This window comes from Acanthaster planci, linkage group LG09 (genome assembly GCF_054643075.1).
Source record: "Acanthaster planci isolate LZ-2023a linkage group LG09, COTS_SCS, whole genome shotgun sequence".
Taxonomy (NCBI): Eukaryota; Metazoa; Echinodermata; class Asteroidea; order Valvatida; family Acanthasteridae; genus Acanthaster; species Acanthaster planci.
The window spans coordinates 7297049-7322874 of NC_141785.1; the positions used below are offsets into that span (position 1 = coordinate 7297049).

The 25826-nt window shown below is 40.3% G+C and overlaps 1 protein-coding gene across 2 annotated transcripts in view; it reads left to right on the forward strand.

Moving 5' to 3' along the window:
• The window catches only part of LOC110988306 (uncharacterized), an 88921-nt gene that overhangs the window by 9225 nt on the left and 53870 nt on the right, over positions 1-25826 (forward strand). Inside the window, exon 1 of one of the 2 annotated variants that reach the window (XM_022251675.2) lies at positions 8287-8704. The exons of the other annotated variant lie outside the window; for it this stretch is intronic. Within the exon in view, the coding sequence (XP_022107367.2) occupies positions 8695-8704 (10 nt within the window). The 5' untranslated portion in view covers positions 8287-8694. Of the gene's footprint in view, positions 1-8286; positions 8705-25826 lie in introns of those variants that run through there. 2 annotated transcript variants of the gene reach the window in all.

A 25826-nucleotide genomic window follows, 5' to 3' on the forward strand; every position in this document is an offset into this window, starting at 1 on the left:
GGTTTGGTGAAAGAGAATGTTGTGCAAGTTGAGAGATATGCAAAAACATGTAATTTGGGGCTACGGTTTGACGAGAACACTGAACTAAGTCTTAAATGGTGCACTGGGGAGTTGCAGTGGAAAGTACATATGCATGCTAATAAAGCAGGTCATCTGATTGGTGGATTAGTGATTGTTTTTCATCCATTACATGCATTTTAAAGATGTGTGTTGCGGAAATAGACATTCCATTTCCTGGTAAATGGACCTTTATTTAGGTGTGTAAAACAGAAAAAGGTTTGTTTAGTAGAAAGAACAAATTTATTCAGTAATATACATCCGTGAAAACATAAGGACTTTCGTCAATCTGACTGGGTGATTACTTAAAAAACAGCTTACATATACTGGTAGTTTGCTTATTTCTAATGCAAGTAATATTTTACCAGTGTATAACTTGACAAATTGCTGGAAGATTCCACTTCTAGGATCTGGTTACAAGTTTGGCATTTCTGTCTGTCTGGTTTTCTTTTTAAGTCAGTGTGTGCCAGGGTTCCCCCTGCCTTTCAAGTGTGAAGCAGCCCATCCCACTGAATTTAGTGACCACCCCAGGCTTTTCTGTGGAATTTAACCACCTCACACTGAAAATGGGCAAAGATGGAAGGAAAGGCAAAAATAACTTACTGGTAGATATTTGGAAATGGATCAGTTTCAAATTGTTCAGAATTGTAAAAGGAACACAGAATACAAGATCGAGGTATTTTAGAGGGAAAAGTCAGAGTAAATGTACTTTTATACTACAAGTATACAGAATTTATTTTAGGCCTTTTGAAAACACTCAGTTTTGTTTTAGGGGCTAGAATTTTGGGAAAATTTGTTCGACCACCTCAAACATATCAGTACCGCAGGGGAAACCCTGGTGTGTGCATTTTTACTTATATACATGTGCATGTGTTTTGTGCACATACACAATATTTGTATTAAAATGGGTGTGTTTAGCATTGCAAGTCATTGCACTCAGCTCACTTCAAATTAAAGGTTGAATGCGCACCTTACACAAGGCTTCCCATAGGTGCTGTCATCATCAGCAAAGAGGAAAATCCGTGTTAACTTGAAATCCCATGCACCGCACATCCTGGCAATGAAGCCGGGAGTCACCTTACACTTCCTATTCAGCCACCCCTATGTTAATTTTTTTTTTTTTTTTGGTCTGTTGAAGGAGTAGTCTGGTCACTGCTTAGAAATGTGAAATCATTATCTACGGCTCCGTCCTTTGGATTAACAGAGCAGAAAAAACAAATCCAGCCATGAATGGATGTTCATGGTTGATTTCCATGTTCTGTGACTCGTTTACTAAATGTATGCACAGGTACGAGTAAGCAGAAACTCGGTATTAGCTCACTTATTACTTCTGATGGAATTATTTTTATAATACATACAGTTTGCATACAGCACCGGTACATGCACCTGACAAGGCTGTTAAAAAGTGCCATTGATGCATTACTTTGGGTGTGTAGACTGGACAGCCTGTGATCACCCTGCTTTAGTTTCATACACGCTTCAGTTTCATATGAAAATTGTTATGTTCATTACAAGGTTATTTTGCAGTTGAAAAGGACTGTTCCCTTTGCAGGGTTTTGTGATGTCTGTTAAAATATTTTGGGAGCGCATTTGCCCCATCCCTTCATCAGAATTGGAGGAGTGTTGTAACCAACTTGTCTCTCTTTATTGACTGGCAAACAAACAATTTCTGTTCGCCTTTGCTTTACAAGATACAGTGTTTTGGTCACCCACCGCTGGTGGTGCACCACTGAGTTAATACACGGGTTGTATGGGGTTGCAAATGACAGGCGAACCACGTTCTTGTTGTGTCTCCTACGACTGCGGCTTCCAATTTTGATCAAACGGTTAAGAGCCGTAGCCAGTGTTCAACACTAGTGGATGATGTAGTCTCACAAGGAGATGCCACACAGCGTGTTCCCAACATACGTATAGCATGCAAAGTGTGTAACATACATGTCAACCGTTGAAAATATTAGGAATTTTCCTGGAGATGTGCCCCACATTACAAAGGACATTAGGAATGCCCCACATTACAAAGAACATTAGTAATGACATACATGATAAAGCAAAAACATTTTGCTACATTTTTTAGAAAACTGATATTAATTCGTTTTATGCAACATCATCAGTTACTGTCCAAAGAAGCCAGTACCAAGCCTTGATATACTGGTATCATAAAGCAATTTTTATTGATACCATTTAACCCTACTGAATTCTATACTATTCGAATATCAACTCGACTTTCGGTTATGTAATGACTTGCTGTGACAGAATAAAATCACAACGTGAACCAAATTTAAGTTCTTGAATCTGGCTTTAAAATTATGTAGCAAGCTAATGAGAATCAGGATGGCCTTTAGTTCAGTGCTGGCTTCACCTTTATGGGTTTCATGTTCTTGGGAAAACTCTGTATGCAAGTGTATCGTGATTGTTTTTTTCCAGAACAGAGGAAATCAATGAATTTCACTGCTCAAAAAAAGGCTACTGCTGCATGAGATGACTTAAAAACAAAAGAATTACATCAGACATCTCCTTGCCATCACAAAAGTGTTCAGCGTTCCGCTAATCTAGTGGAGGGAGGAAACATGCATGTGCTGGTGGTTGGGCAAAAGTGTGCCTGTGCAAATCATTTTGCCTCCTGGGAAATCCATGTGGCTTATTGGGGTCTTGTACAGGAATTATGTGCTTAACCCCTCTTCCCCCATTTCCCTTTTTCATTTGTGAAAGTTCACAAGAAGATTTCCAGTTCACACTTCACAGGTTATGGTGCACATGTAAAATCTGAAAAGAAGCTAAATGAGTAGATGTATATACATACCCTTTTTGATGATTGCAAAATCAAAGGAATGGGTTAGCATTTAGGCTGAGAGATTATCCTTTTCACTGAAATTTAAGACTAATGGCATAATGCTTTTAAAACTACAGTATTACATGTACATGTGCATTGTATGTTTCATGATAGATACTGTATATGCCATGGAAAGCATATACAAGTGGAACACCCCCTTGAATTCCTCAAGCAACACAAAGTGAAACCAATTGATTTGACTTGTACATGTACCTTGAACAAAGGTATAAAAAAACACACCTTTGTTTAGTCTGACAATTCTTCTTTCTTGATGTGGATGTATACAACACCTAGAACTTTACTTGTCTTCATCAAAGTTCACACTGACATGACTTACTTCTGAATACATGCAAAGCACATGTTTGTCCACCCTTGACACATGTGGAATGGCTTTGGGCCCTAATTATAACCTTATTAGGATGTGTATGTCCAAATAGTCAAATTTATGCAAATTAGTAAAAAACAAAAGTGAAGTCTATTTGGTACTTTTACAAAAGGTTGGGACCTCATTTCCATGTATGCAAATGAGGTGATAGTGGTTTCTGTACAGTGTGAAAGCATTGCATTGCCAGCAGTGAGTGGTTCTGATAGTGTCGGACGTACAGGGTGTCGGACGTACACATCTGATTCCACAATTTTTGAGTATTTGAAAAAATAATTGGGGGAGTTAAGCTGATGTCTAGAAAGAAGGAACTCATTGTGCTTTGTATTGTCAATTTGGCAGTCTTTTGCTAAAGGGTGCACCGAGGGGATAAAAAAACTGTCATTTTGGTGTCGGACGTACATGTACATAAGAAAAGTAAGTGTTATAAAATAAGACATTACATAGAATTTAAAAGGAAAATGAAAATTCATTTCTGTCATTGTTTACTTATTGGGGCACTCTTCAAACTGTAACAAAACTGGAACCAAAAAAAATTATCAGGAAGCTTAAAGACTGAAAATCTTTCAGAGGGGAAATATTTTCCCCATTTCTCGGTATTTAAAACCAATTTTTCAGTATCATACAAAGCCAAAATCTTGAGTGTTGTTAGAAATGAAGTATGTTTCATGAAAGTATACACCATAAGCTTCAAAATGATATATAATTTGTCACATTTGGGACCAGTTTGAAATTTTGGCCCAGAAGTTGGTGTTTCCCTGGAACTGCCCAACTGCATGTTCGGATCAAAGTGGGATCAGACATTTTATCACGCAGTTCAGGGCCCTTCCCTCCCACCGTCCTCCCCCACTCTTCTCTAAAACTGTGACACACAAATGTTGAGTAGGCGTCCGATAATCTGGACATGAAACTAGCAAGGTCTGCCTTGCTAGTATACACGTCTGACTTCTGGTGCCTGTAATAGTCTGACCTTTATCCAAGTTTGTTCATTATATTCATGGTCAGGTATCCTGATCACTACTTTTGTATTGTGATGCTGTGTCGTAGCACTGTTGTACTGGTGTCATACAAGCCAGTTCCCACTGGTGTGTCATTTGCAAAGTGCAGTGTGATGTTTTCGTACCACCATGCAAAACAGCCAGTGTCAGCTCATCAACATGTATCCTGCTTTGACCCTAGTGCTGCTCCAAAAATTGGAATTTTATTTCATGTACATATACATCTATATGTGTACCGTACATGAGCTAGTACATGTGTTGTTATTTCCAGTAATATGCATACATGTAGAGTGTACATCTGTTGGTTTGCTTTGCGTGTGGGCAGTTGATGCCAAGGGACCATAACACACATTTTTGTAAACAGTGGTGGTCTATAATAATTATTTGACTACCGGTATTTTTGCTTAGGGATGAAGATTTAGAAAAAATGCATATTATGTGTGTGTTTAGGGGACTTGGATGTAAGTGCAGTGTAACCAGATCTGGAAATGGTGGCTTCACTTTCATGTGACTGAAAAGGCGGAAATAGTCTTTACACAAAGATGGGAATATCAAGATGCTGACAAGAGTTGAAATTTGTTACTTAAGTGTACGGCATTCAAGACGCATCTGGGCATTAGTGGCAAGAAACGTTTTCTAATAAAGACTACGGATAGCTTGCTACTGTACCGGTACCTTTATGCACAGTACATATGTACCCGTAATGCCAAATTGGCCTCTCTGTGTTCTCCTCTTGCTAGTGCTGGTTATTGTTTTTATCCGGTTTTCGTTTCATAATTCAGAAAGTGAAATCATGGTTTGACACCAGATATTTGCCTACCGGTTACATGTACACGTATGACGATGCACGTGACAGCTCATCTGATTTTGATTAAAGGCCGACCAGAAGGTCATGGTCTCTTGTGAACTTTCCTTTTTGTCTGATCTCACCTTTTGTACATGTTGCATTCTGCATGTGCAGGCGAACAGAATATAATACGGGTACAAGTAGGTGTACATGTGTACATGTGCGGTACAATGTAGTGTACGTGACATGCATTAACTGCACATCTGTTCATGTGTACACTTTCTGCACATGTATTGTGTCCAGGAGCTGCATGTAATGCAGTTCTTGTAATGCTCCCTTGGGTCCCATTAACTCATGCCACTTTAGGGCATTTTGGCGCCTGTTTGATTTGCACGATGATACAAACTTGAATAGGGCTGAGTCAATTCGAATAATTCACCATTTGAACAGTCGACCTTCAATTCGATGGAAAATTTGAATATTTGGTTGTACCGACCGGCGGATTGTTGATGAACAAACCTTATAAAGATTGTACAATATCAGTTGCAATAACACACACAATTGTACATTATAATCACTATAATAGATTCTCAGGTCTAGGAATATCTCTGGCCATGATTTAGTAAAATTTAAGAGACAAACAATACTCCTTGCCCTGTTAATGAAAATTTCTATTTCTTTTGAATTTTTCAAAGAATAATTTACTTCACTGAAAGATTTCTGTCACTTTTCAGAAACTCATTACTCATTGAAAAGTGTACTTAACTCTTTTCTCCTGACAAATGAGGGAGCTGGTTTTTTTTTCGTTATGTCATTACAGGAAGAAATTGCTCATTTGGGGGATTTTTTGTTCAAATTTTGAACCCATCATTTGCTCATTGAAACTTAAAGGAATTTGTTTGAGAAAACTTCGCTGACAGGCCAATTCCCTTGAACTGAAACAACAAGTTACTAAAGTGAATCAAATTCAGCGAAATCACCCAAATTCTGGCAAATTTTAGTGCAGAAAAAGCTATGTACATGTACACGTATGTGTGTTACTGATGTGTCTGCCTTGCATGATACACTTTTGCTCATGTACATTGTAATATGTAAATTGTACTGGTACTTGTAACATACGAATAAAAAAGCATCAAAATATCTTTGAACTTGTGGTAAAACAAAAGCCCTTGAAGAATCTAATTAGTGCTTAGTATGCACGGAAGATTTAAGAGCAGGAAAAGGGCAGTAGAACTACCTGTAAGTAAATGAGATAAAGCCATACACATTCAACTACACTCTTGCTGCCTTTTGCGAGCAGAGAAAACAGCATGCCGCTGCATTACAATGTAAATGGTGATGCAGGCACATAAAAATTAGTCCGGTTTGGGTTGCTCAAAGACCAGCTGAAATGGGAAGCTGTCACAGAGAACTCGTAAATCAAACCATCATTTTCTGCAGTTCTCAAAAAACAAAGGGAGATGGAAATTCTTGGAAATGGACCTGCAGTTGAGGATTTTCTTACATGTATACACTGTACGTGATATTTTATAAACATCTCAAATCAGTTTCTAAAAACACCCAATTTGGATTTTTGTTACAATTTTGCTTTTGTTTCTGAATGCTCTATCAGCCACATTTCATCTTTTGAGAAACCATTTTTATATCGTTATATGTACAATATATTGTGTCTGTGCATATTTAATGTACACCTCTACTCATCTGTATTTTGTGGCAGCTTACATGTTTTTGCAAATGTAAAATATAATTCAGCCTGGTACATACAATGTATTCATACAGTACATGTACATGTATTACATGTAACTGAAGTTGAACATGAACATGTACAAGTCTGTAATAATTACCGTGTGTTAGGTCTTGTACAGGCATAATACTCGTTTTACCTGGATCCTTTATTTCATATCTGCTATTCTTCATAATGTTCTTGTTAATTCTGTTTTATGAAAAATAAACAGGTCTATGAGTATCATAGCAAATCTCATGCAAGATACATGTACATCTACATGTACATGTACCTGTGCGTACATTGAGTTTTTAGGTACATGTACATGTACAAGTTTCATATGCAATTTCTTCCACAGAAACCTGTAAGTCATGAGTATCCATAGATGTACATGTCAATCCCTCATTCTCTTGTACATTTCTCACAACTCTTAAGACACACATCTGTGAGCCATAGCATAAACTCGCATATGACACCAAACATAGCACAGTTGGACCAACATGGGGACACTGTGCACTTGCTGGTAATTTACTGGCTCCCTTTTACTGCGTTTTGTGCTACAGATATTGTATGACTAGTCAATGTACACATGGACAGTACGGTGCTGTACACACTGTTACCAGGTACTTTTACAGGTACATTGTATGTATGTGCACAAAACAAAATAAAACATGGTGTCAGAGATATCGTGAACCATTGACAAAAGGTCACTCCCCTTTGCCCTGCTGCTGAACTGTTATTAATGTGAACAAATGATGGGTTTTATTGTTTGTCAGTACAGTGCACATGGTACCAGTAATTTATGGACATGTATCTGCATTTCCTACAATCTGGACAACGCTATACAGCACTGTTTGTGCCGAACTGCGTGGTAACAGAGGTGACTACCGGTGTCCAGTTTACATTGAGAGCTTGAGCATTTTGATGGGTGATGGATAGGGGGAGAGGACATGTCCCCCTTGTTTCGTCAAGCGTCAACTTTTGATTTCAAGGAAAACCCTGAGATGTGCCACCCTTGCCTGGCAATGTGGCCCCTTCCTACTTGTGTGAAGTGTTTTACATGTATGTCAATTTACCCGGTTAAACAAGCAAGAACGAGCGCGCATGATTTTGTGGTCAGATTTTTGTGTGAAGTCAGCCTTCGTTAGTGTTAAGTCACACATGTACTGGTTACCATGCTTTTGAGTGACCAAATTTAGTCCTGGTGTGCTTTAGGCTGTCGCTTTTTTTTAAGCCCTTGGATAAACTTCCCACATGCAAAATCACATGTTGTCCAGACACTCAAAATTACTTGTCGTCCAAAGGAGATTCCATTGTAAAGGTCGCCTGTTAAGTGTACTGCTAGTTACTTGCTAGTGTCATTGTGCACTTCCCGACTGCACTGATAACAGCATATTTTTTTTGGTCTCCCTGTGAACTTGAGGCTTGCCGAGTATGTGTGTGGGCGTTCGGTCAGGTTGCCAGCCAGCAAACACAACAGTAATACATGTACAGTATATGGGAGTCATTATGCAAGCTATTTTGCACTGCAAGGATGGGGCACCCCCAGCTCGTGCACTAGGGGCAAATTTGTTTTAAAGAATCTGAGTAGAGAAAAAACAAAGGGCTGTGCGGGAAATACAAGCGTCGCCCTCGGTACTTTACAAGCCGTTGACCCTGTCTGTCTGCAGCAGGGTTTGAAATGATGGAGAGTGGATCACCCGAATCCAGCATCTGTACCTGTACATGCATGTACATGTACTGTACATGTACATGTTCAGGCAGGAGCCCATATGATGTGATTGCGAGGGGATATGAAGCAGTGTTGTGTGCTACCGACCCCACACAGTCTGATGTGAGGCCTCCTGCAAAGTACCGGTATCTGTGCATGTATGCACACGCTCAATAGGGCACCGTGCATGCGTTTGCATTGATCAGATGTCACTAGGTGCGGTGAGTTAGTCAGATTTTTCCATTTTTCCCACTTGAAAAGTTATAAAACTGTTCCTTTTTTTAAAAAGATCTTCCTTCTGGGTCATTCTATAAATTTAGGGTCCAATTTGTGTGTGCGTATGTGTGTTCCTGTCACATCTGATGTATGATTTTGTAAGTTCAGAACACATTCTCTAATTTCCAAGAGTGAAGAATTAATGCAAATTACCTGCCAGACAAATAGAAATAGTTTGAAATCAATTTCAGTGATATTTCCATATTACACAGGTCAGGTGTAACACGGACTCAGAAATGTCACATTTTTGGACCCTGAAGTTATAGAATGACCCTTCTGTTTCTCAAATTACATGCACAGTGCTTCATCATAAAAGATCATGCGTGAACATTATCAACTTTGCGTATCGTGCATTCAGTTCTAGCATTTTAGATGTTTTTAATGTGATTTATTTTATGTGCTGGTAAATTTCATGTTCTGTACATGTAGGTACCGGTAGGGTGCACATGTAGGGTGCACATGTAGGGTGCACATGTGTGTCCGAGCAATTGAATTTGCTGAACTTGTATTCAAACGTGTGACTGATCATGCGTTTTGTAATATTTAAAATTACAAGGTTGCTCCTGTTGAGAAAAAAAATTGTTTCTCACTTTCTTTCTGTTGCACGCCCCTAGTTTCTTTAAAAAAAAAATTTACAGTGTGAAAGGCAAAGGGTATGCATCAGTAGTCATGCGTAAATTATACTTGGAGCAGTTTTGTATTCGCCTCGCATATTTTTTGTCATTTGGAGTTTTTTCAGAAATGCATAAATGTACATGTAGATCTTAATTTGGGTTCAATAATTTTACATATGTCCATTTGTACCCGTACCATAGCGTGTCTGTGATTTCGGAGAATGTCTCATGTTGAAGTGTCTTTGGAATGTACATTATAGAATTGTGAGAACTTGGAAGAAAGGGTACATGTAGGGTCCACGATTGGTCCAATTTCATTGGGGAGGGGATGTGTGGATACCTCTAATATCAGGAGGTCTCATTTGATAAGTTTGGCCAGCCCGAATCAGCTACACATCACTTGTTTGTCATAGTCTTCCTCAAGTTTCTGAACTGGGAGGAGAAACCGCTTTCCCCACGATTCCCTTCCATGACCAGGCACTGTTACTTTTGTGGGTATCACTGATGGAAGGGTAATACTATCTGTGGGTCATTGTACAATGTACTGTACACGCACAGGTGTAGTTCACGTTGAGATTACCTTGGTGAGGGCCCCTTGACCTTAGAGAGTCAGGATCAGGCCATCAGGCTTTTGTTGGGTGGTGTACTTTGTTAATCACAGAGGTGGGGCTTCTCCATCTATCTGCTTTGTACAGAAGCACTGTACATGCACGTGTACATGTACATGTGCTAGTAGAGGCACTGGACATGTGCGGGTAGCTGGAATATTTGATGAAGGCTTTTAAAAGTTGTTTCTATCTTTCTTTATCAAATAGTTAGTTAGTATAGTTATTTCTAACCATTGTGATAACAATTCCTGATTCCTTGGAAGAGTCTGAAAAATACCTTTGGAGGTTTTTCTTCTTTATTGTATGTATATACATGTACATACCTGTATTAATATTGGAAAGGTTTTGCATGTGAATGATTATGTGTACATGTATGCATAATTCCACCATCAGTCACTGTTACTGGTCATTCCCACAGTTTGCATTGTGTAAATGTGTATGTGTGCATGAACATTATGTACATGTAACAATCCGACAATGTTTGCTCAGAAAAGCCCTCCCTTACCATTCATATCTACCCATCTAATGTTTTACATACTGTGAGTACATGTACTTTTGATGCATACTTTGCTTCAGTTTGAAAAAACTGTTATACATATTTATCCTTTTGAGGTTAGGTGTATTGAAAAATTCACTTTCGAAATATGAAAAGGGTTCTTGCTTTTCCGGGCAACTGAGGACACTTGTTCTTGTCATGCAATTCAGGGAAGACACTCTGCAGTTTACGTGGGTTTCTGTTTGAATTGTAAATTTGTCCAAAATGTGCTTATGGAAAACATTTCTGAGAGAGGTTTGGTCATGATTGCCATGCAGTTACACAACGATGAATCACCCCACAGAGAGGTAAGACAGTAAAATATCTAAACTTCAAGAAAAGTGGCCACACAAGTCAATGTACGGTACATGTAGCATTGAGGTTCATCCCAGGATGGCATCACGGTTTGGGATGTGAATTGGAAAAATTTGCATTAATAGAAACGCATGAAGAAGTGCCAATTAAAGTACATGTACCTTTTAAAATTATAAAGCAAAAATTGAAAATAAGTTTAATAGAAATGCAAAGGTTCATGTATCAAGGGTTGTAATGAAAAGTTTTGTTTACAGGGACCGTTCAATGGTTGGTTATCTGCAAAGTCATACTGTACTTGACCTGGCATAGTTGCACTGCGTATCAGTGCACTGTGGGTGCACTGCACATTGTAAAGCTGACACACTGCTACAGGACAGACTACTGGTAACAACAAACTTGACAGAGCAGGAAAAGTATTCTGCTGTGCTACATGTACATGAAGGTGTGTTTATTTTTATTACTTGGCCCATAACCTCCCAAGGTAGAGTACATGTACAAAACCTTTAGGCCGCAGGATTCGGGACAAAAAAAATTCGGGTGACTCAGACTGTAATTTAAGAGACAATTTGGGGAGAAAATTGAACAACGCTTACGCTGCGTGGATCTTAACAGCAGCTAGCGCTCCCATGCCAGTCCTCTGCTCTTTTTCACTGGACATGACCTATGAAGAATGTGAGTTTTTCTTGAGGTCTGGAGCAGCGATGTTGGCGTGGATCGCCAGTGGTGGTGCCTGTAGAGGACCTGGAGTGAAGCTGAGACACATGTACATGAATGTGCACCTTCCCATATATTTGTCAAACTTGAAATAAAAGAAGAAAGTTTGGTTGCATTCACGTTGTCAAAACTAATTGAAGAATGATTCGCAGCTGTGTTTAGAACTTGAAAAGTCTGTTCACAGACAATTCAATTCAGTTTGGCCTCAGATATTAATTTAAAAATTTCAACTCGAAATATGACGTACATGTATCACGATTTACCCATTGCGTAAACCACTTCCTGTTTACTTGTGATACACTGCTCATGTAGAGGTTGCTATAGGTACTTCAGTTTGATAAAATGACTGAACTTGACCTTGTTGTTTGAGGGTTTGAAATGGGATCTAGTGATAGGTTTGTTGGCATGATCACTGCTGATGCAATGCTTATTGTCACTCGCCAAAGCAGCCAAGTGTTCTTAACCTTTGACCCAAAGTTTGGAATTGGATGCTAACTGTTTGTGTACTTGCATAGGTGTAGTGAAACTTGTTAAGGTCTTTGACACTGCTTTTTACTTGGGCGTTCTGTTCATGTTGTCCTGCCGCTCTGGAAGAGCTGTGCTATTTGAAGCTGCAAGTTTGTGAACATTTAGCACCTGGTCAGTGATTTTCTGTCTTGATCAGAAGGATCCATTTTTAGTGTCAGGAAGTTCCATTGTTTCAGCCTTAACTTGAGAACAGTGGACACAAAAATTGGTTCCACAATTCACCAACCTACCCTTGCAATTTAAAGATATGGGAAATCCTTTTCACACTTTTTCTCTTCCAGGGAATTGATTTTCATTTCACAAACAGGGAGAACAATTTCCTACAGTTGGAAAAACATTTTCCAACCTTTTCACACAAGTGTGAAACATTTTCATGCCTTTTTGGCACGAGTAAGAAAACATTTTCCAAGGCATTTGCCACAAATCGGGAGACCGTATTCATGACTTTTTACACAAGTGGGAACACATTTACAGGCCTTTCCGCACAAGTGGGAAAATATTGTCATGCCTTGTGGAATGTGAATATGAATTCAAATTCTTCTCACAGAATTTCCCATTTTCACTCACAGTGAATATACTGTGCATGTTCATGTGCATACCATATTAAATATACACGTAAATTATGTGTACATGTACTTGTAGTCATGGATGCTAATAGAGCCAGTTTTATGCCACTAACCCTAACTTTGTCAACCACACAGAATTAAACAGTAGTTAAGTGTGCCCTTCAGATGGAAGTGTAAATTTCAAAATAAGTTGGTGTAAATGCCGGATTATCCCAGAGGGAGAGCACGAGGGCGGAAATCAAAGAGAATTTGATGCCAAGAAAGTTGATGACAAATTGGCAGCTGCATCTGCTCAGTTGAAATGTGTTCAACTTTTGTGAATTTGAAGCACGAATATTTGATCTGACATCAGCAATTCCTGATTGTGTTCACTTTCAGGCAGAGTGTGAACGATGCCATCATCGTGCTTACGGTAATTGTGCATCCTCGTTACTTGTGTTGGTACATGTATGGTACCATGAGCCTTGTTTTCCCAGGGAAGGAAAATTGTGAGCAGTTTCTCTTGCAAATGTAGTACCGGAGTAGTTTGCCAAGCAGTTGTGTCTGTGATAGTGTAACAGTGTCAGCAGAAATGTACATTGTGCATCATGCTGGTTTGAAACCTGCACAAGGTACATGTACATGTACATATGTATGTTTAGTAGATGTAGATGCATTAGAATAGGATTATTTTCTTTAATCCACATACCAGAATGTTCTCCAAAAGCCCTACCGATATGTACTGATGATGTATCACAGTCTTTACCGCAGTGCATGTTGGGATAGGATGGGAATCATCGGTGTCAGCATCGTCCTACACCGCTATCGTAAGCATTATGGGTAAATTTCCACTTCTGTAAGGCAGTTCTTTGAAATCTTCACTAAATCGTAAGTCTCCCACTTCCCCTACTCGAGGCGTGCAATGGCTGTGATGTACATTGTACACCGCACCGATGACCCCTATTCTATCCCACTATGCACTGCAGTAAACACTGTGTACACATGTACAATGTACGTCATCCATACATGTACACACAATGTATGGCTGTTTTTCAAGCATTTTCACACTTTCCCCCTTCCCCTCATCCTGTAACACTGAAAGGATCCAGCTGACAGCAGTGTTCAAGACCCGACCTGCATTTATGCCCAGTTGCGAACTTGGCCCAGTTCTTATCAGGTGCTGTCCCTTTGTTGCACGCAGGCAGTTTGGCATGAGGTCCATCAACCCTGCTGACCTTTTGTCACTAATTGATTAGTCCTGCACATGTACATGAACTTTCATGCATCCCTATCAGGTACAGTACATGTGTACAACATAGATTTACACCTGAAACCCTGACCCAAAGTTGTGAATTTAAAAGGGCAAAGGGCAGAAAAAACTGTCTTTTACATTATACTCCCTTGCTAAATGATTGCTTCTCGACCATGTTGACTGGCCTTGAAATAAAGACAGGTGTGGCACAGCAAAATTTCAGCTGAACCTTTGTCATCCATTTATTACTCAACGCAGTGTTGGTTCGCAGTTGTATTGACAAGGAAGGCCACTGGGCACAGGCTTACATGTATTGTACAATGTACATGTACGTTTTAGTATATCGTGTGTATGCGTGGATATTTATTTTGTGTTGTGTATTTTGTTTATGCAACCAGGAATGTGTGAACTTGTGTAACTCCTCTGCTCTTGACTGAAGTGAAGGTTGAAGGCTGGCTTTATGCCCCCTATGTGTCCCAGCTAAATAGAGATTTTCGCAAGCTCTGGCATTCTCAGCTTGTTAAAAAGTGTCGGGGGCCCACGGACTGGACGCTACTCACAGGCTGGAGGCTGTGAACAGGATGGCAGGCTTATATTCTGCTCAAAACTTGGATGGAAATTTGGATTGATTAAAAAGTGCTCATTTTAGCAGTGGAGCACAGGCATCACTTTTTCAAAATGGTGAGGGACATTCTGAACTTCTTTTGAGGGATTGATCACCGGTAGGGGAAATTTCTTCTTAACATTGTTAGTTGCTCCCCTCAAAAAAGAAAAGAAAATGAAATATTGAGAAATAAGCTTCAATTTGTTGTCTCTTTCAAAATACCCCAGATAAGGTTTTTGTGTGTGTGTTTCTTACTTGAGGGCAATTATTTTAGCTTTCACTGGCAGGTAATTTGTCGGAATAGTGCCTTGTTGGAAATATCTACTAGTTCAAATGGGTCACATGTGGCCTAGATGTCTCCTGAGTTGTAGGAATGACAACGTCATAGATAATGAATACAGCCGGAGATGTTTGTGCGAGTACACTGTAAGTACATACATGTAGGACATTGTTTAGGGGAAAGAGACTTTCTTAATCTGATTCTAAAAATTCTGTTCGTGAACATTGCATTTATGTACGTGTACAATTTCAGGTAATTTTTTTTCTTAAAGGTCAGGACCTTACAATGTGTACATTGTACATGTAGTCATAAGCGAAGTTACTGTTACAAACCATGTGATATTGGGAATAGCAACTTGCACACAATTTTAGTTCACACCTTTTTTTTTTGTCAGTCTACCTGTTGCCAAGTCAATTACCCTTTATCCTTGTTGACCTTGTCCCATTTGCCAAAATCCAACACACTGTAGTGTACCCAGCAGAGGGACTGCTGCATGTACCATGTACATACTGGTACTGGACATGTGCTTTGAAAGAGAACTTTTCCTCTGAATGGTCCTTGTGGTGCAGTTGTTTACCGTAACCCTTGAAGCTGAACCTGATTTCCAGGTGTGTTTTCTTAATATTATCTTAAATCGTGTTTTGGTGCTGCTTTGAATCTGTGCTGATACAAATTTCGATCCATTTGTGAGCAAAAGAGTGATTTCATTCCAGGAAGAAAAACTCTGCGTTCCGTTGATTTGGGCAAGAAAAAAATTGAATATTTGGTATTTTGCTGTCCTAAATTTCCTTCTCTGTGGTGATTCATTATTGTGCAAGTGCATGGCAGTGAAGCGGTGATCACATTGCGGAAATTTTAACAAAGAAATGTTGGGCCTGTAGCTGAACCGAAAAACCTAACTGAACAGTGTCTTCCCTCCACAACATTACACCGAGAACGTATTTTTTGATACTGTTAACCTGAAAAGAGTATTAAGTTGCTGAAAAGGTGTGTACAAGAAAAATTTATTGCTTGTACCCTTTAAGCAGTGCCTAAACTCAGTCCTAAATAGCCTTGTTCCTGGACAGTATGTACCAAAAGTAGGCCTGCTTTCATTTAATGATCCGGTCGAAGACTTTTGAAAATTGAACCAGAAGAAAATGAAAAAGTGATACACTTTTATACATGAATGTTTTTAAAATGCTTATCTTAGTTTGTTTGCAAGTCTAAACTTAAAATCAAGTCTTTCTGAAATGAACGAGAATAGTTATGTTTCCTCCAGATGGGATGGTAGTCCACTGCAGGTTGCTCACCAGCTGATGCTAATATACCCATTTATACTCCGACTTGTGGGTGGAGAGAGGCATGAAGGGGTGAAGTGACTTGCCCAAGACTTTGAAAGGGCTCAAGGAACTCGACTTAAATTTCAAACCTCTTTTGTGTGAAGAGACCAACACCTTTAAGAAAAATGCATGTTTAGTCCAAGCCTCAGTTTTGGCTCCAGAAATTGTACACTTCCCTTTATATATTTAATTACTTCAAAATTATGCTCTTCAAGAAGAATCGGGGTGCTTGCCAAAAGGTTATTTCAAGGAGACTGTGTTTATATTTTTGAGGCTCTTCTGTTCAAATTGTGAACCCAAAATTCACTCAGTGAAAGTGAGAAATTTTGCTTACTGACTAGTGTTACACACTGAAGCGGCAACGAATCACCCAAAAATGAAATTCAAACAAGGGCCTAAACTTCCTGCAGATCAATAACATGGATATCAACATCTTTAACATTGAAATTTCTTACTAAGATGACATCACACTTTGGCTCATATGTGTAAGTGTGCAAGGTCTCATGGCATAAATCCACAAGGGCAAAAAAATGGCAAATTAATATCTGAAAGTGAGCTTAAATGAACGTGAAGGCACATTTTCATTTACTGCATTTGAAATTGCCAAACCGTATCCGGCACTTGCACATTGCATGAAGCCCTTTAACCATCTTGGGAGAATTACTAACTGGTGTATATGCATGTAATCTTGCATGTGGACGGCATGGCATGCATGTCAATGAGCTATTGGGGAACAGATTGTGTAGAACAGGGACCATGGGGATCTGCAAAACAATAGGGTGTTAGCTTACCAAAGTGTATGCTTGCTCAAGTTTAGGAATGCCTTGGCGTGAGGGCAGTGCCACCAGAGTAGAATAATGGTGGCTTTGGGGGGATCAGTCCAGTCATGGTTTGATTGGAAGGATTCAAACAAAACACAGGGGAGATAAGGACACCGAATGCCGCCGTTATGTTCCAGTGGCATTGCACCAGAGCGACATGATGCAGCCTTGCCCTTGTTACACCTGCCTCAGGCAGCTCTTGACAGGCTTTCACGTACATGTACACACACAAAAAAATCAACTTTGTCTGCATTTATACGCACCAGAACTTCAAATCCCTCCACAATGCAGCTGGTACTGTGCGGTATTTTCAACGATGTAACGGTTTGGTTGATGTGAACACAGCACTATTCTCAGCCAGAGAATAGGGCGAACATTACCTGACACTTCATAATTCATGGTCCGCTGCTCCAGCCTGTGTGTTTGTGCATGAGTGCCTGTGTGGCACTTAGGCCTGGGGTGCACGAACAGGTAATGATGTTTTCTACAACATTTACATGTATATTGTGCTCTCGTACATGTAATTGTGGTTGTGTCATGTAAAATTTTGTTATGGCTCTTTGTGCTGTCTTTGTCCATAATGTGTTAGGGATCTTGGACACATGCATGGCAGCAGAAAGTAAGGAATCGAAGATGGCAACAGAATTAGCCACATTCGTGCACACATACATGTAACGCGCACATTGCGACATAAAACTTGCAATGTGGGAAAATGAAGTCATTCAACATAAGTAAATTTTCCACGCTAACCTGACAGTTTGGTCAGTCATTAATGTTGGACTTCCCAGGATTGACCTGTCCTTGTGTTTTGGGCTACCACATGATCTTGGCATCAGGAGAGGGTCACAAATGTGACCTAAAAGATTACCTCTAGAGGGTAAGGTCGCAGGTTGCAGTTACAGGGCATAGGGTTTTGTGGACTATCCTTGCATACGTGCGTCTACATTGCATGTTCTCAGTGATAACCATACCCAACTTAGTCCAAATGAACACTTCAATGATACGCCATCATGCATTCGTGAACACAGACTGCGGGTCTGTACACATTCCGTTGAAAGCTATGTGCTGTCTGTGCATAATTTGCATGCGGCAAAGCCAGAGTTTGCCATGCATCTCTTGGCTGTCTTAATGTAGGCCGCGTGCACAGCTGCGTCTGCAGTTGTGCAGATTCCATATGCAGAAGCAGAGTCCGTATGCCAGACTTTCATGATCATCCTAGTCACAAAGCTCACTCTGTCTGCAGGTGATGTCTCTCTGTTGTTTTTCAAAGCCTTGATAATCCACAAGGAGGTTTTGAAGGCTTTGTACTTGTACGTACATGCAAGTACACCTTGTACATGTAGCTCAGCCCTTCATTTCACATGCATGGGGCTTGATGCTCCTTGAAATATGTTGGACAATTTCTGCCATTGAGTTCATGCACAGTGGTAGATTTTAGGGAGTTGGCAAAGAATCAGTCTGGAAATTTCACCAAAGTGGTGAGAAAATTTGAGGTTAATTTATTTAGTTACTTAAGACATTTTACAAGTAGACTTGTGGACTCACTGTAAAGTGCACTTGTGCTGCAACATTTTTCATCAAATCGTCCAATGAAGACTCAGAAACATTCTGGTTGATCATAATCTATGATCTTTTAATCTTTTCTGGCCCTGTCTGACTGAGTGCTTGGGGAGGTCCGTTTTCTGTTTGTCTGCACTCTGGTGGGCCACATTTTACAGGTCAAGCTGGGCCCAGCCCTGAGCGAGGCGCACGCGTGAGCACGTACATGTATACCGCAGCTCCCTCCACCATCTCCCCAAAGCAGGTGGCACGACCGCATCGATGTGACGCCTGGCTGACATTTGGATTGGGAGTGCGCCGGCTGATCATGTCGTTCTGGCCGTCAGCCGGCACTCGACATGAGCAGCCAAATAGCCATGAATAATTCTCTCTGCACTGTAAATGTTGCAGGGGGAGGGAGGCCTCAACTGTTACCCATTCACCTACTCTCCCGGGCACCAGACTATGGAGACAGCTTGCTTCTGTGACGAGAAGTAAGATGGAATACTGCTCTTGGGGTTGTTCGGGTTTGCTACTTGTCTTTTTCCCTTTTCATATTTCTGCTTATGAAGTATCGCACTTATACATGTACATAGGTTTTTGTATGTTAAAGTGGTTAGTCAGCATAAAGTTTACAAGAATCTGGGCTTATGTTCAGTGGGTAGGCCTTCCCTGTTGTGTGTTTAGGGGATTTTTTCTGTTTGAGTTGAGGGCCTGATGTTTCGACCCTTAGGCAAGATCATTCTCAAAAAGCAGCCATCGAGATTTTGTGAGCAATCTTTGAGATTCTTGGAAACTGCTTCTGCTGGGATGAAAACATAAGGCCCTCCAACTCGCAGGATTTGTATACATGTGTTTCAGGTCACTGTAGCCAGCAAGCATTTGACAGCAGTTTTTGTTTTTGACAGTTTCTTGCACTGGGAAAGTTTTGACCGAGACGTGGGAACATATAGTTGCCGCAGTAATACATCTACTCTATTTGCCAACGTGGGTGTAGTCCCCTCAACTACTGAACAAAATGTGTGTACTATACATTAAACTACATGTACATGTACTGTAGAATCCTTGATTTTACGTACATAAAAGCCCTACGTACTGATGATCCATCATGTCATAAAGCCGCAGTGCATTGTGAGATAATAGCAGGTCATCAGTGTTCATGTCGCTCATACTCTGGTATCATACAGTATAACTATTTCTGTTTCCAAAAGGCAGCTGGTTTAATAACCATCACTCGAAATCTTCCAGGAAATTTTCTCCCACAAGGGAGAAATGGTAAGATTGCGCCTTTCGCTTTCTTGTGATCAAATATAACATGCATATCTCTGCCATTTTCCCCCTCCAGTACTCGCGGCATGCAATTTGGCTGTGTAAACTGCACCAGTGACCCTCATCCTATCCTCCTATTGCGGTCAACACCGCGATAGGTGTATGTGAGTTCATGGGTAATTCCAGAAATTAGGGTCCTATTTTTGTGTGTGCCCCCGTCACATCCAGCATATGATTTTGTAAATTCAGAACACATTTTCTAATTTCCAGGAGTGATGAATTAATTACCTGCCAAACAAATGGTAGTAGTTTGAAATCGATTCCGGTGATACTTGTATTTCCATGTCAAATTACAAAGGTCAGATGTAACAGGGACACAAAAATGTCACACTTTTGGACACCTAGTTTCTGCAATTACCCGCATAGGGCTGTTGGTCAATTAGTCCATGGCAATAGAATGTATAATACACTGGTACACTGATACCCTGGTCCATAACTCCATCTTGTGCTCCATATTGAAGTAATGACATTAATGTCTCGCTTCCGAAATGCAAAGCCATTTAGAGCTGCACAGTGAGTGCCCCGATACATTGTGAATCTTCTGTCCCGCTAATGCTCATGCACGTAGAACCAGGAAGCATTGTCTATCTGCAATCAAATATGGATCCGACAACTGACATCACAAAGTTATGCATGTATTTATTTAAGTTTGCGTTCACTCTAAGTATGTATAGGCCGTGATGAATCCCTTAGACAGTTTGTAAACCCAATCCTACTGGTCGAGAACCCATCATGTGGGCAGTCTTAAACGGTTGATAAGGCATCAGCCAGTCTCATGCATGGAGTTTTGCGCCACCTCATGCGCTAGGTACCATGCCCATGACAATCTCTGATTTTGTACGAGTACTGGCGAGACGCACTAACCGTAACATGGCTAAAGGGGTGTTTTAAAAAAAAATACAAATGAAGTAAAATTGTTTACAAAATAGTCGGAAATGTATATTTTGTTTTTCCTTCTGGGAAGTTGTTGTGACTTTCCGACTCACAAGGTATTGATGTGTGTGTGTGCGGTATGAAATGAAATTAATATGTGCCTGGCTGGTCTTAAAAACATTTATTTATTAAATACGGGCTGAGGAGAATGGACGCTGCTGACGTCCCTCACCTATGGCTTGGGTATAATCAGCACCTCTTCCTCATCCAGTCTGAAAGAAACATTCAAGACCAGTCATGCGCATATTTATTCCCTTATTGATTAAAAAACCTGCAGTTTTCACAGATGGCTTAGACATGTACCAGTGCTTGTACTGATGGCACAACCTTCGTGTGAAACACTCTGTTAGCGTTGGTGACTGCAGTGTCTCAGAGACCATAACTTTTGGCTTCCCATTGACGTGGAATTTTGAGAGCATTTTTTCCCCGGTACATGTATTCAGTATTTCTTTAGACCAAATCAGGTTAGCGAGTGCCAATTTCAGTTTACCGATCACCGCGGCTTGGCTGTAGTGTTTCTGGTTGCCTGTCTGTGAAAAGCCATCAAGTGCTCATTGGTCCCCCCCAAAAAAGTCTCTGGTTTATGGTCACTGCGCGCGTCGCTGTAGACCTGCACGTCGGCAAAATGTAGAATTTTTTTAGTTTGCTTCAAACGATTTCCAAAAAACTTACATGTACTTCATCAGCAGGAATTCTGCTATCGCGTAATTTTAACATGTTTTTGATGGATTGGGTCGAGTAATATGGTGAAGGAATCCCCCTTGGTCACCGTACATTTCAGTCGAGCACTCTTGTCAGATGATGTCATTCGTGTATCTTTACACCAAGGCCGTGTCTGAATCGGGTGGCTACGGCTTGATATTACGCATGATTCTATGGGAACTGGCCGTGGATGCTGCCAAATACTTGGTGTAATTTCCGGCCGTAGCCATTTGATTCAGGCCCGGGCCCACGTCTATGAACCAGACAAACAAAGTGATCTTACGTCCTGCTTAGGTATACAAATTGAAAATGCTTTTAAACAACAAACCGTGAGGGGCCAGTCTATTTCAGTGTCGATGAGGCAGTGGCGGTACATACGCATGCAGTGCACGCAGTGGCGATGGACATCACGTTATGACAACCATACATCTAATATCTCATGCATCGTCACTTGCTAAGAACAAAGTTACTGTAGATTAGAGTGAGAGGAGATTTAATTTTCTTAGCTGAATTTCCCCCAATATTTTATGTGCAACTTGTTTTTTATAAGCTAGAACAGAAAACAATGTGCACAGTACATCATTTACGTCATGAGAATTTTATCTTCATTTTGACTCTGGAGCTGAACTGTTGTCATTTTTTTATTTCATTGGATATTTGACGTTCAACTTGTTTCCTCTAAGCTAAAGCAGAAAACAATGCAAAGAATGTCATATACTGCTACCTGTCCATGTACCGGTACCTCATGAGAATTTCATTTAAAACTGGAAACTGGAGCTGAACATTTATTTTTTACATTTAGTTTTTCCATCGTTGTGCTTCTGTATTTTAACAAGCTCAGTCTTGCCAAGAGTAGAAGCCTTTTGTTTCAGTGAGATCAATGAAACCATTCCCTCTTGTCATATTTTATGGTCTTTTTATTAATTCAAATTCACACTTCTCATTGTAACAAGGCCATGCGCTCTAAAGTATATACGAGCATGTACATCACTTCTTAGGAAGAAAAAAAAGGGGGAAAAAAATGCGTCACTGCATCACCTTATGACCAAGCCTGTGACAGAAACCGGAGTCTGGGGGGGCCTTATGTCGAGGCTTCAGTCACCACGCTTGGTGTTCCTCCTCTAATTTTATCCTTGACTGGTCTTCACCCCTTATGCCCATACTTGGCTGGAGATGACCAGGTGGGAATGAGATGCAACCAACAAAAAAGAAAGAACATACACAGAAAGAAAGAAAAAAAATCCTTCTTTGACTTCTTGCCCCTGCTGTCTGGCTGATTAACATTTCACTTCTGAAATAAGGCCAATGTGTAACCATGGCCCAGATCTCCTCCTGTAACACCCCATTCATGTATTCAATTTGGCTACTTACCAGGAAACCCTGTCACATGCAACAATGCACGGCCGAGACTGCCTCGGCTATAAATGTTCCAATTTTTGCCCCAACGCTGTTGGCAAAGAAGAAGAAAAAAAAACAAATGCCTGGCTGTAAACATGCACCGTCCTTCAGAATTCAACCTTGCACTTGACCTTCCCTAAAAGGCAGTGAACTTTGCCTGGTAAACATACATTACATTCAAAGGGGGGGGGGTGTTTGCCGATGGCACATTCAATTGTGCGAGTTCCCCCATGTGGAATGGTTTAGTGTGGTGAAGGGTAGGTAAATGCCTGCACGTGGCTGTCACTTAGCGCCAGCCAGACACTGTGGGCCTATTTGTCTCACAGGCCAGTGGCCCATTGATGGATTACCAATGTGCCAAGCCAAATTGGTTGACATGCAAATTATTTGGAGTGGATCTCACATGGGCATGTACAGGTACAGCTGCCAAGGCTAAGTGTGGTAGTATTTTTATGTGAGGGCTTGATGTCAGGATGTTGAAAGCAAATGTTAGCAAAACTACTAGTAGTGGTGATATTTGACAACAATTTTAAGATTCAATGTTGTGACTTCAGTAAGGTGCAAAAAAATGAAATTGTCGAAGTGAAAAAAATTTTTTGTACCAGTAGCTTTACATGAACTTAATTTTGTGAAGCGGTTGGTACCGGTACATACTGGTACGTCGCACCCACGCATCGTACTCATGAACATGCATGCACCCACCAGTAACTAGCCTCATGCACTGCACCTTGTCAACATACATGTACAGTGTAATTTGATATTCAGTGTCTACCTGAGATAAAGTAGAGGTACATATACGTGTATGTGCTAGGAGACATACAGTCATTGGGTGCATTTGATTACATGTATTGGTAGCTTAGACATGTAAACTTGTGAGGGTTACATGAGAGCGTTCAATTGGCCATCGCACAATTGCTTGTGCCTGCCCCATTCCCCTCCCCTGCCAGCGTCAGCCTCCAGTGCCGTGGTGCATGGTGATGGAGGAAGCAAGATGGCAGCTATGTGTACATTCACGAAGAAAGAATTTGAGAGTCACAAGAGATGATGTTAGATAATGTTACTTCAGTGGTGCAGCTAATTAGATAAGCTTGTAACATTCTGCTTGCCCCCATCATTTCTGGCATCTCCATGGTCTCTCAGAGGCTTGTTTGGGTTGTTTTGATTTAGTCACGGTACAACAAATGCACAGAAGGTTTACTCTAGCCTCTCCCACTGATACAGAACTCTTGTGCTCTGAGCACACTAAAGCACATAACCTCTATTAGATGACAGAACGTTTTCAGTTTTGAAGAAATCTGAAGTTTGAAGAAATGTTCAGCACAGATAACCTTTGACCTTAGATTTCCCATATATCCAGGCAGAAGCACAAGAATGTTGCTCTGTCTGACATCATTTTGTGGCTATACAGAGGAAAGCTACCTGTGCGTGTAATTGAATATGTTATAATCTGGATATGTGACCTTTCCAAACAATGAAATACTAGCAGCCAAGATACATGTACAATAAACCAACATACTTAAAATGCAATAAGAGGATTGTATTCAGATGCTTGGAGCATTGAACTGAGTCAGATGAGTGACTGATTTGATTCAATATCAAGTGATTTCTTTCCATGTGTACACACGGTTTAAAATGAAATATGTCCTTTACTGGGCCCCCTTAAGGCTGGTTCGTACAGTGAATGGGAAAGTGAAGAAACTCCGACGTCACAAAACATTTGAGTTGAAATTTGTTCAACTGTTGCAAATTTACAGCATGAATATTTGATCCGATGTCACAATTTCACATCCATGTTTGCTTTTGCCCTATGTACATGTACATGTTTGAACTGGCCTTTTAGAGTGTTCTGTATGACACACTTACATGTGTTAATAGCCTGTGGAATAATTTTGGAGGGATCATATTTCCATACAAACAAATACATGTATGAACATGTGCACACTTTATTTATGTTCATGTATGTGTAGGCTTGGGAAGTCTCCCTTTTTTTTGATACACAACTGAAGGATTTTGGAAGTTATTCAGAGGATGACATTGCTAGAAATTTTTACCCATTTTAGCAGTTGAAGACTCACATGTTACTCAGTAAGGATCGCCCAGTCAAAACCTAAAACCAAAGAAATACTGTGAAAGAAATTTCCAAATCTACGTCATTTATCTGTTAGATGGAACTATTGTACGTGAGCAGTACATTGTAAAGATTGTGGTGTACATGTACATGTATGTACACCTACAGAATACAGTCAGTAAGGTCCCTTTCATGAATTGCACCTTCCGTGGATGTACTGAAAAATTGCTTGAAGAAGAGTGACAGCAGCCCTCTGTTGTCAGAAGTTGTCCAGTCTGAGCTTCATACATATACATATGTACTTGTACCTACATACTTGCAAGGGTTCATGCACATGTACCCTATGAGAATGAAAGTAAATACGTGTGATCTGTCAGGAGAACTGGTCAACTTTCATAAATTACTTATTTTCATCTTTTGAAGTAATAGATAATCATGACCTGACTTCATTGACTTCAAATAACGGCCACACTGGTACATGTACATGTACTTGTACATAACCTTTATCTGTGTTCTACCAATACATGTGCTTGTATTTAAAGCAAAGAAACAGAATAGTGTTCAGGGGGAAAAAGTGCTGTCACTTTGGATCGTGTGTCAACAGGATGTACTTTAAACATGTTGAGGGTGTTAGTGCATGAAACACAACCTCATGCTTCATGACAGAGTACTGTAAATCACTCCAAGTTGTTTATTGAAGTACATGTGCGGGTCACTGCCCCCTGTGAGTTCAGAACATTTGTTGGACAGCATTCAACTTGAGAGGTTTTTTGGTCCAATGACTGCTTATGCTTTGAATGCACTTCATTGTGATATGCATAATCCCACTTGATTTTAATTAAAAAAACAAGGGTTTTTGGAATAAGTAATGTACTCGGACATGACGTTATTTGAAGCCGCCAATACTGACTTTTGAAAATGAACAGATGACACAACCACTGACCTTTACACACTG